General features: G+C 51.3%; 1 protein-coding gene across 5 annotated transcripts in view; it reads right to left on the bottom strand.

Annotated features, from left to right (window-relative positions):
* Positions 1-678: 678 nt before the first annotated feature.
* cep164 (centrosomal protein 164) overlaps positions 679-18,257 on the bottom strand; it is a 36,740-nt gene continuing 19,161 nt past the window's right edge. For all 5 annotated transcript variants that reach the window (XM_079732701.1, XM_079732705.1, XM_079732702.1 and 2 more), the window contains 19 exons: positions 17,486-17,542; positions 17,172-17,323; positions 15,880-16,494; positions 15,257-15,388; positions 14,685-14,880; positions 14,386-14,460; positions 10,440-10,562; positions 10,089-10,232; positions 9,786-9,869; positions 9,613-9,681; positions 9,254-9,450; positions 8,554-8,751; positions 8,171-8,324; positions 7,703-7,813; positions 6,442-6,544; positions 4,143-4,445; positions 2,348-2,420; positions 2,030-2,116; positions 679-882 (listed from right to left, as the gene is read on the bottom strand). In XM_079732701.1, coding sequence (XP_079588827.1) covers positions 783-882; positions 2,030-2,116; positions 2,348-2,420; positions 4,143-4,445; positions 6,442-6,544; positions 7,703-7,813; positions 8,171-8,324; positions 8,554-8,751; positions 9,254-9,450; positions 9,613-9,681; positions 9,786-9,869; positions 10,089-10,232; positions 10,440-10,562; positions 14,386-14,460; positions 14,685-14,880; positions 15,257-15,388; positions 15,880-16,494; positions 17,172-17,323; positions 17,486-17,542 — 2,973 coding nt within the window. In that variant the 3' untranslated portion in view covers positions 679-782. The remainder of the gene's footprint in view (positions 883-2,029; positions 2,117-2,347; positions 2,421-4,142; positions 4,446-6,441; positions 6,545-7,702; positions 7,814-8,170; positions 8,325-8,553; positions 8,752-9,253; positions 9,451-9,612; positions 9,682-9,785; positions 9,870-10,088; positions 10,233-10,439; positions 10,563-14,385; positions 14,461-14,684; positions 14,881-15,256; positions 15,389-15,879; positions 16,495-17,171; positions 17,324-17,485; positions 17,543-18,257) is intronic.

Below are 18,257 nucleotides of genomic sequence, written 5' to 3'. Positions count from 1 at the left end.
CTAACAGATGCCTGGTAACTTGGAGCTTGTTTGACTAAAGTGTGTTCTGATTGAACAGACTTGTCCCAGTTCTTTGAAAAGCATGCAGTTAAAAGCATCTCAGTTATCTAATCAGAAGCAAAGGCCCACTTAATCTATAGTAACTTTCAGCCTTAATATTTGGATTAGACGATAAAAAATAACCAATAAATACAGATAAAAGGCCGGTTTCTTATTTTACATGAATGTACAACAACAGGCCTTCATCACACGGGTGCATCAAGAAGTTCATTCTGGGCACTGGACCCATATTAATAACTTCATTAACTCATGAGGCCCCCTGTTCACGCCCCTACTCTTACATCTCTGCTCTGATTAAAGCATACTACACAAAGGAGTCAACAAAGAACCCATGATGAGGCTAAATAGATAGAAACACCTCTAGTGCTTGTTGTAACCTGCTTGGAGCTCGCACATTCACATGTGCCGGTTTTCATATATAAAAAGACAGCTTTGAACGCTGCGATTGTCTAAACTTTCTTGTAGTCACGTGTGACTCCTTCATCTCCAATTTCACTGAACAGTGAACTCAGTGTTTAACACGGTTTCCTAGAACTCACTTAAGGCATCTAGTGCATCCTCCCTAGCAACCCCCCCCCCCCCCCCCCCCCCCCCCCCCCCGACAGTGGAAGTGGACAATGTTACGACCAGCTGTCTCAGCATTTTGGTAGAGTAATGTAAATGACGTGGGGGGGCAGAAAAACGGATCCATGGAGCTTCTTCAGGTGGGGGTCCGGGGGTCCTCAGTAGTGGTAGACCTTGATCTGGTTGTTGTCGTCGAGGCCCAGCTGGACCAGCCCGGCGCCCCCAGTGGACGGCGGCCGGTAGCGGGTGAACAGAGGTCTGGCAGCCGCCGAGTCAAGGACACAACGGTGCTGAGGACACAGCCCTGAGCCAGAGCCTTGGAGGGGTCGGGACACTTTCCATTTGGTAGGAGAACCTCCGCCAACAACTTAATGTCAGGGCGGTGCCAGAGGCCGTGCAAAACCCACGTCACCATCGCTTATGTGTAACGACTGCTTGAATCACCCCCGCTTTACAAATTGTATACATTTTGGTCAAAAATAACACAACAACAAACACAACAACACTTGGGGAGAACCAAACAGATCTGCTTTCACACGCCCGTTCTGAGGAGACGCAAACCTCCTGACCCCGCCTTTCAAATGCTCTCTGGTTATTTTCATTCCGGGTCTGGGTGGCAGGTGGCATGTGTGGGGCCACGTCTGGGAAGCGGTCGATGTGGTTGGTTGGTGCGTCCCAGAGAGGGAAAAGCTAACGCCACTGTGTGTGTTATGATGCTCATACAAAACAGTGGAACGAGCTTAAACGGGTGATCAAGCTTCACAACTTTTCCTTTTGCTTTACACTGTTACATGACGTATGTTACATGTTTTACGTCTGCAAAGCTATAAAATCTGAGTCCGAGTCAGGGGGAGTGTTCACGGCCACAGAGAACGCCCCTCCATAAGCGTGTGAAACAACTTGTTTGCCCTCAAACTTTACTTCCGTAATAGTGTGACGTCAGACTGCAGTGGGCGGTGCTGAAGTGCAGAAGTCGCGCCTCCCGGCTACCCACAATGTTTACAACTTCTCGGGAGGGGGGGGGGGATTGCCGACAAGCGCGTGCAAAGTGTTCGACCTTTTGCAAAAGAGAGGGCGTGCTGACCAATCACAACAGACTGGGCTGTACGTTTTTTAAAGACGCTTAAATTGGTCAGAAGTTAACAGTGTGAGAATAATAAGGGGTATTTCTAACATACAGGCATGTAACCCTATTCTAGAAGTACCCCCAAATGCAATTATTAACCCTTAAAAAAGCATTGGATCTTTAAAAACAAAACAACACAAAGAAAGCGTGGGTCATAACCACACTAACTTTGCGATGACACTAGCTTACACTTCCCCCTCCCTCCTAGAAATCTTGATCAGTCTGAATCTGAGCTGAACCAGGGGCTCCACGGAGACCTCAGCCTCACAGGAAGGATACATGCTGGCGTCCTTCCGGCGCATCTCCAGCCACCTCTTGTTCCCGTCGATCAGCCCCTGCAGCCGCTGACCGTCCAGCTCTGGCACGCTGACACACACACATCCATATTTTTTAATGGCAAACAAAATATGGCATAAAATCATCAGTTCATGTTCATGCATGTCTAATACTGCTCTTTGTCTCACACACACACACACACACACACACACACACACACACAAGCACAAGCACATGCAGACATCATGGCATCGCGACAATTACAGGCTGATTTGTGTGACTTTGTGGGTTAAGCCATCAAAGGTATTAAAAGTCGTTTACCTTGCAGGAGTGAATGAAGAGTATGTTGAAGTGGTCCTCAAGTTGCTGGAGGCCACTGGGTCTAGAGGGGCTCCTGGGGGTCAGAGAGACATGGTGGAGGGCTTGTTAGCCTGGCTAGACCATCAGTGCTGGACTTGAAGCCCACATTAGTCAGGCTCTCATGCTTAAGAGCTTGTCAGCAGTAAAGAAGAACAGGTGAGCCGCCACTATAGGCCATCTGCCACGGGGCGGGTCAATGCCCTGGCATTCACCTCTAAGCAAATCGTTGTGATTTGTATTGTTTTCCATTGGATTACATATTGATCTAACGCCCTAGACGATCAAAAGAAGTTCCAGTTGCAGTTCCAGTGATGGGGAACATTTTGAAGCAGCTGTTTTTTGTGTGCAACCAATAAATATTCTACTGGAGCATGGCCACACATCACAACTACTTCATTTCTTACCCAGAGTGCTATGCATTCTTAAAGGGCTGATATCATGCTTTTTCAACTTTCCCCTTTTGCTTTAGACTGTTATATGACGTATGTATACATGCTTGTTTTTTTTAAGATCCCAAATCATGCTTTTTTAGGGTTAATAATTGCAGTCGGGGGTACTATTAGAATAGGGTTACATGCCTGTATGTTAGAAATACCCCTTATTATCCTCACTGTTCATTTCTGCCAAACCAATTTTAGCATCTTTCAAAAACGGTCTGTTTTGTATCGTGTCGCTTTTATGCTGTCAGCATCCATATCTCCCTGTACGCTGGCCAGCCCCCCACTCATGAATGTCTACAATCACCGGTATGTGTGTCCATGCTCTTGATTGTTACTCATCGGTCGTCAGTTCGTGTTTCACAAAGCGATCTGCCGGTCTGGCCTCTAGTAGCACCCTGTAGGCCATACACCTTATATCCCTGTTATACGTGGTTCTCAGCCTGTCAAATAACTAGAACTAGTTTCTACTGTTTTCACCCGTGACCCATCGCAGTCGAAGTCACCGGCAAATATCCTGAGTAACCTTATAATTAGGGATCATTTAATTCCAGTAACACCTGTTTCCACATCGAGGCGATATCCTGCTGGTCCTCTCCGGAGGCCGCTGGTAAGTGCTCCATGATGAACAAACTCCATCATCCAGCCTAAGGAGTCCATCTCTTGAATCCCAGACTGATGGAAGCCTGTGATTCGAGCGGTGCTGGGGGGGATCACCCCTTCATCAGTGGGCCTGGAATCTCAGGCCGCGATGGACGACTCGCTACCGTGTTCTGAAACCGCTTTTTCTACTGGGCCTCTGTTCTTTTGAATTACTAACTATTCTCGTTCCAGGTAGTAATAACCTAACTCATAACGATCTGCGTTGCAGAACCAGCCATGCAGCGGAACAACACACTACATTGTGTTGTGCACCCAGGCTCCTGGAGGAATCCACTACCCTTTTCTGTCATTTTCATAGCAATTTTGCACTAGAATTAATCGTGGCTGGTACAGCTATCACTTCACCACTTTACACTTTACATCACCCCATTACTTATTATAACTTATTACCACTGTCTTAGTTTATCTTATTATTACTTACTCTATTTTATTCTTATTCTTATTATTTATTATTGGGATCTATGCTGCTACTTATCTTTACTTATTTGTAACATATTTTTATTTTTACTTATCTTATTTACTTTATCTTGTATTGTTGCTGCTATGTGAATTTTGAGGAACCAAGCCTGGGGATTTTACTCTTGTGTACTTGTACAATAAGGTCTAATAAAAGTGATTCTGATTGTACTCGCTTCCCCAGGGGTGGACGGCCGTACCGGGGAACAGCTTGGCCCAGCGGCTGCTCAGGAGGTCCGCCGGGGCCCTCTGTGTAGCGGGCATGGAGCTGGCGAAGAGAGGCGCGGCCCCGGAGTGGTTCCCGCCCCATGCCCAGGATGGCCCGGCGGAGAGGGGTGCGGAGGGGGTGGGAGGCATCCCGCCGTACCCCTGGCTGCAGGCGGAGGAGGCAGAGGGCGGGGCCAGCGAGCCCAGGGCCCCTAGCACGAGGTGGAGCTGACCCGAGATCTGCTGCAGGGATTCGGCCAACTGCTGCACTTTGGCAGGTACAGTAGGATGGCCACCTGATGAGGGGGGAGGGGGCGGAGAATATATTAAAATAAGAGCACTGGTGAATCATCTCTTCCTCTTCAATTATACCTTGTTAAGGATTGCAATATTTGTTAGATATGGTTTTGCCTCGTGATATTCCCCCTCCCTCCTTCTTTGACCCCCACTGTTAGTTGAGGACACCTTTTCCATTTAGGGTGATTAGCGGACGCTTTTATCCAAAGCGACTCACAACCATTCATATACACTCATTCACACACCGACGGTGGAGTCAACCACGCACAGCGACAGCCAGCTTGTCAGGAGCAGTCAGGGTGAGGCGTCTCGCTCAGGGACACCTCGACACTCAGCTGGGAGGAGCCAGAGATCGAACTAGCAACCTTCCGGTTACCAGCCAACCCACTCTAGCTCCTGAGCCATATGCCGCCCTTTGCCCTGCCCTCACGTTCCTCCCTGCCCCGCCCCCGCCTCTGTCCCCGACGTTTAGCTAATTGCAGAACATCCTGTTCTCCTCTTCCTTTGTTCTTAAAGCGATTGATCAGCGGAGCAACTGAGGGGTTGGCACTAGCATCAAATGTTCCTTCCCTTGTTTTCGCAGCCAACAACAGATCCCCCAGAGACCAACAGGCCTGGGCTCAACCCCCCCACTGTTATTTGACGACACCTCTGGCACCTCTTCCCTGTCCTCACGCCCCTTCCCACACGTCCCTGTCCCCCACTTTTAGTTTATTCATGTGTATTCCCCTTTCTCTTGTTCTCCTCCTCCTCCCTGCCAGCTGCTGTAACCAAAGTGGGACAGACGAGCATAAAGAGGGTGTCGGCGGTTCATGATTGGCTTGATTTGAATGGCAGTCACCCAATATGAATAGGTGGGTAACACCCTTTTGTATAATAACAGGTATGATTGGCGGTCACTGGGACCCCGGCCTTGTCATGTGCTACAATATACTGTGTTTTGTGATGAATTGAAATCAAGCATGGGAGAAGAATCCTGGGAAGAATCCTGGGAACAATTACGGGAAGATTCAGCTGAGAGGTGGTTGAACAACGGAAGGACTCTGTTGGATGACTTATTGCATTGAAACAAGTATTGACTCTCTTCTGGAAGCTATATATAATATTATATTATTAATCGACAAGGCAATGCGTAATGAATACAAAATACATCAATTAAATCAGAAAAGAAACACATGATACGTGGATTTACTGTAAAGAAATATCCAGAGGAAACGATACAATTGGGAAGATGTTGGCTCTGTGAACCTCAAAGCATTTAACACCGACACTGTGTTTATACCCTGTGATAAGAAGACAGGAAAGGAGAGGACAGGAGAAGGAAGAGACAGGAAAGGAGAGGAGGAGACAGGAAAGGAACGGACAGGAGGAGGAGACAGGAAAGGAGAGGACAGGAGGAGAAAGAGACAGGAAAGGAAAGGAGGATGAGGAAGAGACAGGAAAGGAGAGGAGAGGAGGAGACAGGAAAGGAACGGACAGGAGGAGGAGACAGGAAAGGAGAGGACAGGAGGAGGAAGAGACAGGAAAGGAGAGGAGGAGACAGGAAAGGAACGGACAGGAGGAGGGGACAGGAAAGGAGAGGACAGGAGGAGAAAGAGACAGGAAAGGAAAGGAGGGGGAGGAAGAGACAGGAAAGGAGAGGAGGAGACAGGAAAGGAACGGACAGGAGGAGGGGACAGGAAAGGAGAGGACAGGAGGAGAAAGAGACAGGAAAGGAAAGGAGGGGGAGGAAGAGACAGGAAAGGAGAGGAGGAGACAGGAAAGGAACAGACAGGAGGAGGAGACAGGAAAGGAGAGGACAGGAGGAGAAAGAGACAGGAAAGGAAAAGAGGGGGAGGAAGAGACAGGAAAGGAGAGGAGGAGACAGGAAAGGAACGGACAGGAGGAGGAGACAGGAAAGGAGAGGACAGGAGGAGGAGATAGGAAGGGAGAGGACAGGAGGAGGAGGAGACAGGAGGGGAGAGGACAGGAGGAGGAGGAGACAGAGCGCCCCACCTGGTCCGTCGTGGGGGTCTAGGGTGCTGCTGAGGTCAGAGTCTGTCACGTCGAAGGTCACCTTGCGCTCCCCGGCCATGCGGGACAGCTCCTCCAACAGGGGCTGGACGGAGGGACGCGGGAGGACACATGTTAGCATTAGCACTGTCAGTCGCTCATGTAACATGTGCCTACAGTTTGATTCAAACAAACCAAAAGGGATGGACACCAACACAGAAACAGCTCCACCGACTGCCCTCGGAGAAACCCTTACTTCTGCCTTTTGAGTGGGGAACCCACCACTGTTGTTTATCCTTAATAAGACCCAAGCTGACGCTAAGATGATGTGCAAACATACTAGGGATGGGCTGGTACCATCTCCTCACTGTGGGGTGCGTAGGAACAGCCACGCTACAATACTGAAAGGTATAGCATAAGAGAGTATCGTTGATTGGTCAATACTCTTTTTGGGTCAATGAAACAAATATCACACGTCAAAGTGCAAGATTAAATATTATTACGAAAGTTCAACCTAACAATAAAACTGATTAGGCTTCAGAGAACCACTTCTCGTAGAACCAACAATAAAAGAGCAAATGAAGGAGTGTCAAGTCAATATTTCTTGTAATATAATGAACAAAGTCATATATAAGTTAACAAATTCCACCTCATAATAAAACCTTTCAAAACCAAAATAAAATAGTTATACTGGAGTGTGAAGCAGACACTTGGCCTACAGCCTCCACTCTGCATGATCACGGCCCTTCACAGAAAGAAACACAGCTTGGAGGATGCTTTCACATAAGTAGCCCTTCACACCGAGGACATGATGCGGACACCACTAGGGACACAACAATGGTGGACAACAGCCACCTGCTGTACAAACAGTGTACTGCGCAAAATTAGGAAAATCTACAGCAGACTGTGGTTTGATATTCTCCGTCACCGTGCATTACACCAAGGTCGTGTCCTGCTGGATTCCGTTCTGTGTATTTTATCCAAAGCTGGCACTTAAAAAAATAGTACTCAGCATTTTGTAGCAATCTATCCTAGCTATCTTTGTTGTGTACGGGGAATGGGTTAACCTAGTGATGGTTAGTGCTTGGCACTTGGTTCTATGAATATCCTTACTGTACCGACAGCGATAAATTGTTGTTTCTCTTTCTTCTGACAAATGGGGGGGGTCGATAAAAGTGTCTGCTAAATGCCCTAAATATCAATGTTAGGTGTTCCGCCCGGTGGTATTATCCCGCTGCGTCCTGACTCAGAACCTCCTGCTCACCTCCTCCGCCAGGGAGCTCTCCAGCTGCTGCAGCTGCTCCTCCTTGCGCCGCAGCAGCGTGCTGCCCTGCTGGACCGCACGCCGCAGCTGCTCCAGACGACCCGTCTCCTGCTGGGGGGGAGGAGCCAGACGGGTGGAGGGGAGGAGCCAGACGGGTGGAGGGGAGGAGCCAGACGGGTGGAGGGGAGGAGCCAGACGGTTGGAGGGGGGGAGGAGGAATTGAGAATCGTATGAAAAGACATTCCTCTCATTTATAAATGAAAGGAAAAGAAAATACTTTAACGGCAGCAATTATAGTACACACACACACACACACACACACGCACAGACACATAAATATACACACACACACACACACACACACACACACATAAATACACACACACACACAGATAGTGGACAGAGATAAAGAGCCAACAGAGCGACACATAAAGAACAGGGAGATGTTAAACGCTGGGGGCCCCTCACCCCGGCGGCGTCCAGGCTGTGGTTGCGGGTGAAGGGCCCCGAGCCGGCCGCCTGCAGCGCCGCCTGCCTATCCGCCAGGCGCCGGCTCTCCCGCTCCAGGAAATGCCGGGCCTCGTGGAGGGACGCCTCCTCCGTGCTGATGTAGCGACGCATGCTGGAGTGGAGGGGGACGAAGGGGACAGTGTGAGGGCCTCCGGGACGGTGGACTCGTCCCTATGGCGAGTGTGTGTGGGTGGTGTTGTGGATAAACACAGGCGGGTTCCGGGGTCAAATCAGAAGCAGCGTTGTCATGGGAACAAGTGGTGTCATTCATGAACTGAAAATGTGTTGACCTGACATGCAAGCAATGCACACACACGTGCACGCACACACACTCTCCTTACTCCTCCAGGCTGCTCTGGCTGTCGGGGACGGGGAAGAGGGGCGGCTCCTCCAGGTCCCCCATGTGCAGCGATCCGTTGACCACGCCACTAGAGGGGGGGGTGTCCTCCACCTTCTCTGCTGGGCCCTCCGCCTTCTTCTTCTCCAGTCTGGGCGGAGGGGTGGAGGAGACGCCGGCTCCCTCGCCTTGCTCCAGTTCACTGCCAGGTTAACAATCACATCATTAGATTGACAGATGCATCGCGATGCAGTTACAAACTAAAGCCTGGCCACTCGTTGGTCAGCCAAGTTGTTTTTTATATCAGGCTCAAGCATAGACTCTAACAAATATGGACGTCTGGTTTACACACAAGTGTGTGTTTTTGCCACCAGCAGCGGAAAATTATATCCATATTTAGCACATTGAACACACAATCCGTAATAACTTTGTTTCCATTTCATTGTGAACCAGAACCTCAGAAAAAATCCATATGATTAGCCAGAGAGTGAGCCTTCTCAAGGCGGACAGATGAACCACATTACCGCTGGTCTGTCACAGAATCAACCCAACAAACACACGGCCAGGGCCGGTGTTTGGGCTCAAGGAAAGAAAACCAAATTGTGGGGTGTCTCCGGAATGTGAGCGTGGCCATGTGTGGGCGGGGACCGCATATGGGGGGAGACCCCATGTCGGACGGGGTCTACCTGTCGGCCCGTCCGTACCTGACCCTGCTGCCGAGGCGTGCGCAGCGTTCCTGCAGTGCCTCCACCTTGCGCTCCAGCCGCTCCCGGTCCTCCTGGGCGCGGCGGAACTCCTCGCGGGCCTGGTCCCGCTCGCCCCTCGCCGCCTCCGCACCCTGCTGGGCCCGCCGCCGCTCCTCCCGCGCCCGGCCCAGCTCCTCTGTCAGCTGCTCCCTCTCCTGGCGGGCACAACCAGGCACACACACACACACACACACACACACACAGTCAGATACAGACACACACACAGACAAACAAATGAAACAACACTACATTGTTTAGAGGCAGGGTCAGGGAGTTTGGTTCTCCTCTCAGTAAAGCAGTCCCAAACAAAAACACACCTTCATGCCTCTGTCCACCTCCTCCTCCTCCTCCCCAAGCCTCTTCCTCCTCCTCTTCAGATCTGCTGCCTAGAAAAAACACAGGGAAGCACGGTCAAATGATCAATAGTTATACATCAGTAGTCGACAGACAGACAGACAGCCACACACACACACACACACACGTAAAGAACCTTGGTTTGCAGCAGGGCCTCCTGGGTCTTCAGATCTTTGGTTTTCAACTCCAGCTGCTCCAACTGGTTCTGCAGCTCAGACTCCTGCTGGACAAACACATACTCTTACACTTGTGTGTGTGTGTGTGTGTGTGTGTGTGTGTGTGTGTTTGTGTGTGTGTGTGTGTGTGTGTGTGTGTGTGTGTGTGTGTGTGTGTGTGTGTGTGTGTGTGTGTGTGTGTGTGTATGTGTGTGTGTGTGTGTGTGTGTGTGTGTGTGTGTGTGTGTGTGTGTGTGTGTGTGTGTGTGTGTGTGTGTGCTGACCTTGCGTGTGTGTGCCAGCCATGTCTTCTGTGTCTGTGTGTCCAGCTGCAGGCGGAGTTTCTCCAGTTGAACGGTGTGTGTGCTTTGCAGACGCTCTCGCTCATCCTGCAGAGCACACAGCAAATCCTCTCTCTGGGTCGCCTCCTGCAAACACAGAAACAGGCACACACGAGCACACACACACACACACACACACACACACACACACACACACACACACACAGAAACACACACACAGTTATATACGTTATGAAATGTAAACCATACAGAGAAGAAACCTCCATCTTAAAATCAAATGATCTAACGACACCAAGTGCATTCTGGGAGTGGTGGTTGTATGAAGAGGCTGACCTGGTCTAGGTGCTGTTCCCTGATGGCACTCAGCTCCCTCCTGTGCTCCTCCTTCAGCTGCTCCAGCTTCCTGTCGTGGTCCCGCTGAACTTCCTCCCTCACTTCCTGCAGCACGTCAGCCAGCTGGGGGAAAGTTCAGCCACGGCAGAGCTCACATGACCCCAGCGCCTCGAGTGTGTTTGTGTGGTTGTGTGTGTGTGTGTATGTGTTTGTATGTGTTGTGGCAACCCGGCCCCAGCACCGCACCCCAGGCGGCAAAGAGGAGAGGTGGTGGACGGCGTATACCACCGATATCCACCAGCTGGCACCAGGGAGCGTAGTAGGGTTGGCAACCCTACTCAGTGCAATGGAAAACACCTGCGGCGGAGGAAGAGAAGTGCCAGGTACAGATAAAAGGCTTTGTTATGCTTTCTCAGGGGAGAGAGCTGGAAGCACGGTGTGACCTGTGAAACTCGAGGACCAGTATCGGACAGGACGGCAGCAGGACTTACCAGACGCTCGCCCAGCACTGACCAGCAGCACGGACGCTCGGATGGCGTATACAGAAGCGGAACACGACGGTGATTCGGAAAGCCGGACGGGAAAGATCTCCCGCATTCCTGGAGCGGCCGTTCCAGAGAGACAATTGCTGAGACTCCTCCGTGGCTCACGGAGCCACCACTACAAACTCATTGGGCCGGGTCGCCACATACGGTGGATAATGCAGGCAAGTCGACCACGCTACAGACTATTTTGGAGTACACGCCCACACGTCAATGCAGAACCCGGATGGACTGGCGGTTTGATGCCAGAGGCACCGTACAGACTCAGATTTCCCAACATAGCAGGTTTATCTGGAGGTGGCTCGCGGCCGATGACGGACCAAGCATCCTGGATAGGGTGCTGATAGATAACACCATCCGTCAGCTCCCGCCGGACGCCCGGACAACGCTCGCCAATAACCGCCCCGACACTGTGGACGAGCTGGAGAATTGGCAGGTCGCCCAGCAGCTTTTTTTTTTTTGCAGAGTTTCAGCATCCGGACCCTATTGCGACCCGTCGAGACACGTAGGGACAGAAAAGGACGGGCGAAGTACCCGACAGGGTTATCCCCCTTCGAGTTATTGTATGTTAGTAGACCAAGGGGACTCCTAGACCTCGCAAAGGAGGTGTGGGAGTCGGCCCTCCCCACAACGCACCATGGTGGACCATGTAGAGCAGGTGCGGAGCCGCAGGGCACAGGTTTGGCCCATCGTCCGGGACCACCTCCGGCAGGCCCAGCAGGCCCAGGCACGGGTCTACAACCGGGGAGCCCAGCTGTGCATATTTCAGCCCGGGGAGTTGGTCCTGTTCCTGATACCAACCGCGGAATGGAAATTCCTGGCCAAGTGGCAGGGGCCATACGAAGTGGTCGGCAGCCCGGGAGATGCAAACCCACCCAGCTCTACCATGTCAACCTGCTGAAGCAGTGGCGGACCCGAACTTCCCCACCGGTACCGGCTCCCTTGGGTCTGGTTGCCCGGCACAGCATACAGGAGGTCCCCGTGGGAGACGACCTCAGCCCCGCCCAGAAGCAGGACCTCGAGGAAGTAATCCTACAACACCAGGATGTCTTCTCGAAGGTACCAGGGAGGACCACGGTAGCACAACACGACATTAAAATGGCGCCAGGCGTCACGGTGCGTGTCCCACCCTACCGGGTCCCAGAAGCACGTAGGAACACTATCAGTGAGGAGGTTGGCAGAATGCTCCAGCTCCGTGTCATCGAGGAGTCGCGCAGTGCTTGGTCTAGCCCACTCGTCCAGATCCCAAAACCCGGTTCTGCAACGACTTCCGGACGCTGAATGAGGTCTCAGACTTCGATGCCTACCCCATGCCCAGCGTCGACGAACTGATCGAGCGGCACAGACCCGCCCGCTACCTTACCACCTTGGACCTCACCAAGGGGTACTGGCAGGTTCCGCTCACCAAAGCCGCTCGGGATAAGATGGCGACCCCGGGGGGTCTATATCAGTACACGCTACATTCCAGCGGATGAGGGACCAACTCCTGCAACAGCGCACATCGACGACATCATAATCCACAGCGCCAGCTGGGATATCCACCTCCGACAGCTGCAGGCAATCCTGGGGGAGTTGAAGAAGGCCAGACTCACGTCCAACCCCGCCAAGTGCCACCAGGGTCTGGAGGAGACGACCTATCTGGGTTACCAAGTCGGACGTGGGAACTTCCGACCCCGGGAGACCAAGGTTGCGGCCATCTGGGACTGGCCCCGCCCCACCTCCAAAAAACAGGTGAAATCATTCCTGGGTCTGGTAGGATCCCCGGTTTCGCCACTCTTGCCAGCCCCCTACATGATCTGACCCGGAAGGCCCTGCCAGACCATGTAACCTGGTCAGAGGCAGCAGAGATGGCATTCGGTCTCCTCCGGCGAGCCCTCTGCTCGGAACCAATCTTGATGATCCTGATTTTTCTCTGCCCCTGATAGTACACACAGATGCGTCCGAAGTGGGACTGGGAGCGGTACTGTCCCTGGTCCAGGTGGGAGAGGAACACCCCGTGACCTACATCAGTATAAAACTCCTCTCCAACGAGAAGAAATACTCCAACGTGGAGGAGGAGGCCCTGGCCATCAAGTAGGCCCTGGACAAGCTGAGGTACTACCTCCCGGGGCGGGAGTTCCCGACCATGCGCCACTCAAGTGGATGGCAAGTCCGAAGAACACGAATGCACGCGTGAAGAGGTGGTTCCTGGCCCTTCAGGATTATAGGTTCCAGGTGGACCACTGGCCGGGCAGGGAACACGCCAACGACAACGCCGACGCTCTTCCCACCGCGATGCTTGCCTCTGGTCGGTCAGAGGCAAGCGCAGTTTCAACCCCCGGTGGAGGAGTGTGGCAACCCGGCCTCAGCACCGTGCCCCAGGCGGCAAAGAGGAGAGGTGGTGGAAGGCGTATACCACCGATATCCACCAGCTGGCACCAGGGAGCATAGTAGGGTTGGCAACCCTACTCAGCGCAATGGAAAACACCTGCGTCGGAGGAAGAGAAGTGCCACAAGGTACAGATAAAAGGCTTTGTTATGCTTTCTCAGGGGAGAGAGCTGGAAGCACGGCGTGACCTGTGAAACTCCAGGAGTGTCGGATGGGACGGCAGCAAGACTTACCATACGCTCACCCAGCACTGACCAGCATCACGGACGCTCGGATGGCGTATACAGAAGCGGAACGTGACGGTGATTTGGATCGCCGGACGGGAACGATCTCCCACATCCTGGGAGGAGACCGGCCGTTCCAGAGAGACAAATGCTGTGACTCCTTCTTTTATTCTCGCGTTGGATGAAGTCCCACGGGTTTCCGGTTACCTTTGAATAAATGCCTATTTTGGCTTAAAACTGACACTGACGTGCGGTACTTCCAGAGAGACAGAGACACTCACGGGGCCGGGTCACCACAGTGTGTGCATGTGCGTGTGTGTGTGTGTGTGTGTGTGTGTGTGTGTGTGTGTGCGTGTGTGTGTGTGTGTGTGTGTGTGTGTGCTAGCCTTTGAGTGTATGTGTGAGTGTATGTGTGAGTGTGTGTGAGTGTGTGTGATTACTTTTGACAACATTTTGGAAGCAGCCTTCATTTCTCAGGTCATGAGGTGTAAGCCCCTCATGAATGCAGTCTAACAGATGGGATACACGTACATGTAAACTGCTTGTGTTTACATGTGGTGTATGTCTCAGTATTAACCAAGTATTGGTGGTGTTAGGGGTCAGGAGTGCAGAAGCAAGCTAAAGTCCTGACATGGTACTGTCCTGCTTCTGCTGTTATTGGCAATCTTGGCTGCCTTCTACATCCTGACCAGGACGTAACATAGTGTCCCACAGAGGTTTGAGTTTGATAACGTTACTGTGGAGAATGAATGGTCCTGAACATAACAGGGCCAGTCAACATAAATCAAAGTATTAAATGAGTGTTCTCTCACCTCTCTATGATACTCAGTCAGCTGCTGCTCAGGTCGAATACTCCTCAACTCTTTTCTTCTCTCTGTGCTTTTGATCTTTGAATACACACATGGACACACACACACACCATGTTTTAACACATTGAAATAGCAATCGCAATCATTTCTAGTCAGGTGTATAGTACCAACCGTTGTGTCTAATGTTCCATTAGATTCAACGGTTGGTAGGCGTCGGGATTATAATCAAACAGGAACTTAAAAGAACCATTCAAAAGTTAATAAAATAAAATGCAATTATAATAGAAATTCAAATAATTCACCTCCTGTCTCAGAGAGCTCAGTTTCTCCTCATTCTCTCCCAGCAGCCTCTGTCTCTCCGCTTGAAGCTCTGCCTCCAGCTCCACCCTCATGTTCTCTGAGTCCTGCCTCTTCCGGGCCTCCAGCCTATCACGCTCCGCCGCCAGCTCCTCGTCTAGAGTGACACGCAGGCCCTTGACCGTAGCCCCGCTCTCCTCTCTGAGCGCACGCACGTGCACACACGCACACGCACACGCACACACACACACACACACACACACACGCACACACGTGTAAATCAAATGGATAAATGTATTTGCTATAGAGTCTACATATAATGGTGAAAGACGAAAGCTAAAGTAGTGGAGAAGCATTCTTGAGCTGTGTGCCTTGCTCCAATACAAATGTCCAAAAACAGTGAACAGAGTGAATTATCCACCACGGCTTCTACAGACGACAGCTAACCTTGGTGGCGGTAATTCCCAAATTGAGTGCGTATTTCTGTAATTCCTTAGTAGAACTTCATTATTGTCAGGAGGCTCTTCGCTACAGGGTGGTACTGTGCTGCAGCAGCAGCACAATGTGTGTGTGTTACCTGAGCGTATGCAGCTGGTGCTCCGTCTCCCTCTGGCCGCTCTCCCTCAGCTCCTTTAACTTCCTGTCTGACTCCTCTCTCAGCCTGGTCTCCTCCTTGCTCCTCTCAGAGTCTAGCCGCTCACACACAGCCCTGGAGGTGCACGCACACACACACGTGCACGCACGCACGCACATGCAGACACAGACACAGACAAACAGTCAGACAGACACACAGACACACACACTTTATGATCTGGCTTTAGGCACCAACATTTAATCACTGTGTAAATCCTCGGGGTGCTTAGGTCCTAACACTGAAAGGAATTAAGAGTCAATGGACATCTGATTGCTGTTCAAAGTGAGTCATTTACCGATTCATCTCCTTGGTCATCATTATTACCCAGCTTGTCCTCCTACAGAAGCTAATTTCCCCAATTAGGCGTAATGATCGCCTAGTTTTGGAGCTTCGTAGACTTTCTGCATTGAGGCTTTTAGAGTGAAAAGGGACAAAAGTGACGAACTCTGTACTTTGCAGACTCACAAGGGGCTTCATGTGGAGCACAGATAAACAGTTTCCAGCTGAGATATGAGCTGTACAGACTATGCTAAAATTACAACAGATCATTTACCCAGGACATTTACCTGACTCTCTCCTCACTCTCCTTCTTCAGCCTCCTCTCCTCCTCCTCCTCTTCTCTCCTCAGCTCCTCCCGAAGGAGGCGTAGCCTTCTCTCCTTCTCCAGCGAGCCACACCGCTTCTCCTCCTCCACCTCCCTTTCAAAATTCCTCCTCTCCATCGCTCTCTCCTCATTACGCCTTTCCCTTCCCTTCTCCTCTTCATCTCGTTCCTCTACCTCCATCTTCCTCCTCTCGTCCTCCTGCTGCTCTTTTTTCCTTAATTTTCCAATCTCCACCTCCTCCTTCTCCTCCTCTTCCTCATCCCTCTCCACTTCCCCACTGAGGGTCCTCCTCGTCTTCCAGCTCAGCTCCTCGGCCGGCGGGCCCCCCTGCTCCCGCGTGGGGGACTCCTGCTCTCGTTGGTGGGCGTTAGGGGCGCGGGCCAGCCGACCCCTGGATGTCTCGGGCCTCTGGAGCCCCAGGGAGGAACTGAGGCCCTCGGCCTTCGGGCGGGGTCCCGCGTCCCTGCCCGAGGGCTCGGGGCTGGAGAGGGAGTGTTCGGTGCTGGACTGGTGCAGGACCAGCCGGTCCACCTGGCGGGCTGGAGAGCGCTCCACCGCCGCAGCAGCCTGCACGGGTCTGGAGGGAGAGACGTGAAATTGTTTCATTGTTGTCTTTGGCTTCACAGAACATAGCAAACAACGTGCATTAAAAACCATAGATCAGTAAAACCAGTGGGACAAACAGTGGCATGTATAACAACCATCCCTGCTCATGCATCTTCCTGCAATCACCGACAAGGACGTATGACCAGCCAGTTACACCCAGTGACCTAGCAGGCCCCAATCTCTGTACGCCTAAATTAAAACCAAAAGTAACTCCTTCGGCCCTTGCAGAAAACTTCTATATACATTAACACATTAATAAATTATAGATGAATAAATGATCAACCAAATCTACCAACATTCAAGTCCACCGTAAAAACAATGTAATATCTTGTTTCTGCACAAATCTATTACAGCTGGTAAAACTATAAATTCGCAGTGATTTACATTTAATGCCATGTACATTTACATTTAGGGGATTTTGCTGACACTTTTATTTTATATTTTTTCATTCACACATTCAAACACTGAGGCGGAGTCAACCCCGCAGGGCGACAGCCAGCTCGTCAGGAGCAGTCAGGGTGAGGCGCCTTGCTCAGGGACACGTCAACACTCTAGGTGGAGCCGGGATCGAACTAGCAACCTTCGGGTTACCAGTCAACCCACTCTACCTCCTGAGCTTCTGTCGCCCCATCTGCACTAGCAACACACCTCCTGCCTGTGGAGTTCCTCCTCACGCTCGGCTCCCTCTCTCCCTCCTCCTCCTCCTCCTCGTCTCCCAGGTCCGTGTCCAGGGGGCTGACGGCAGGGGACCGGTCCTTGGGCTCAAGGGGCTTCTCCGACATCTTGGAGAGATAGCCGGACTAAGCAAACACATCAACACAGGACAAAGAAGAATGAATAAATGAACAAACTAATGGATGGATGAATGGGTGGACAGATGACAAAAGATGGAAATCAAGAATGGTTGAATGGACAAAAATAAAAGACAGATATGGGTTTACACTGAGATGCCCCGATCGTACCTTAAGATCCTCCATGGACGAAGGAACATCCTCCATTTGTTTACTGGCCACTGACTCCTGAAAAACCAGACACACACACATACACACACACACACACACACACACACACACACACACACACACACACACACACACACACACACACACACACACACACACACACACATACACACACACACACACACACACAAATGACATAATTGTTGATGAGCGGGTTACAACTTCCTGAGAACCAAATACACACTAATCCACACTGCTATCACAAGACAGATCTATAAAACACTAGACAGACGCGTGCAAGGGCACACAAAGACATTTCAGAGATACTCAGTGTTTCAGTCAATCAATCAGCCAGCCAGCCAGCCAGCCCGCCAGTCATTCAGTTTGGTAAAAGCCAGCCAGCAAGCCATGCAAGCAGAGTGGAATGGAAAGCGGGAGGGCAGAGGATGTCATAAACTGTGGTCACTTGACGACAGCTTGAGCTCCAGGACAACCCAAGCATCAAAAAAGTAACGCAGACTAGCAACTAAGTCAATGAATAAAGAAAGAAATATATAAAATAAAGAAAGAAATGAGTAGCACTACGTTATGTTGTGGAAACCACAGTTCTCAAATCCAGTCCTCAGGGGCTCACAGGGCCTGATTGGCCATAACACTCTCCTTTCAGAAATCTGATTGGACCTGGATGACCTCCTGCCCAGGGGGGTGTTCTTGGACAGCCCCTAAGGCAGTGGAACTGGAGGGGCAGCGGGGATGGAGGGGGGGCAGGTAG

Source organism: Pollachius pollachius (assembly GCF_949987615.1).
Source record: "Pollachius pollachius genome assembly, chromosome: 3".
Classification (NCBI taxonomy): Eukaryota; Metazoa; Chordata; class Actinopteri; order Gadiformes; family Gadidae; genus Pollachius; species Pollachius pollachius.
Note: the sequence above shows the minus strand (reverse complement) of the source record. Positions and strands in the feature narration are given on the sequence as shown.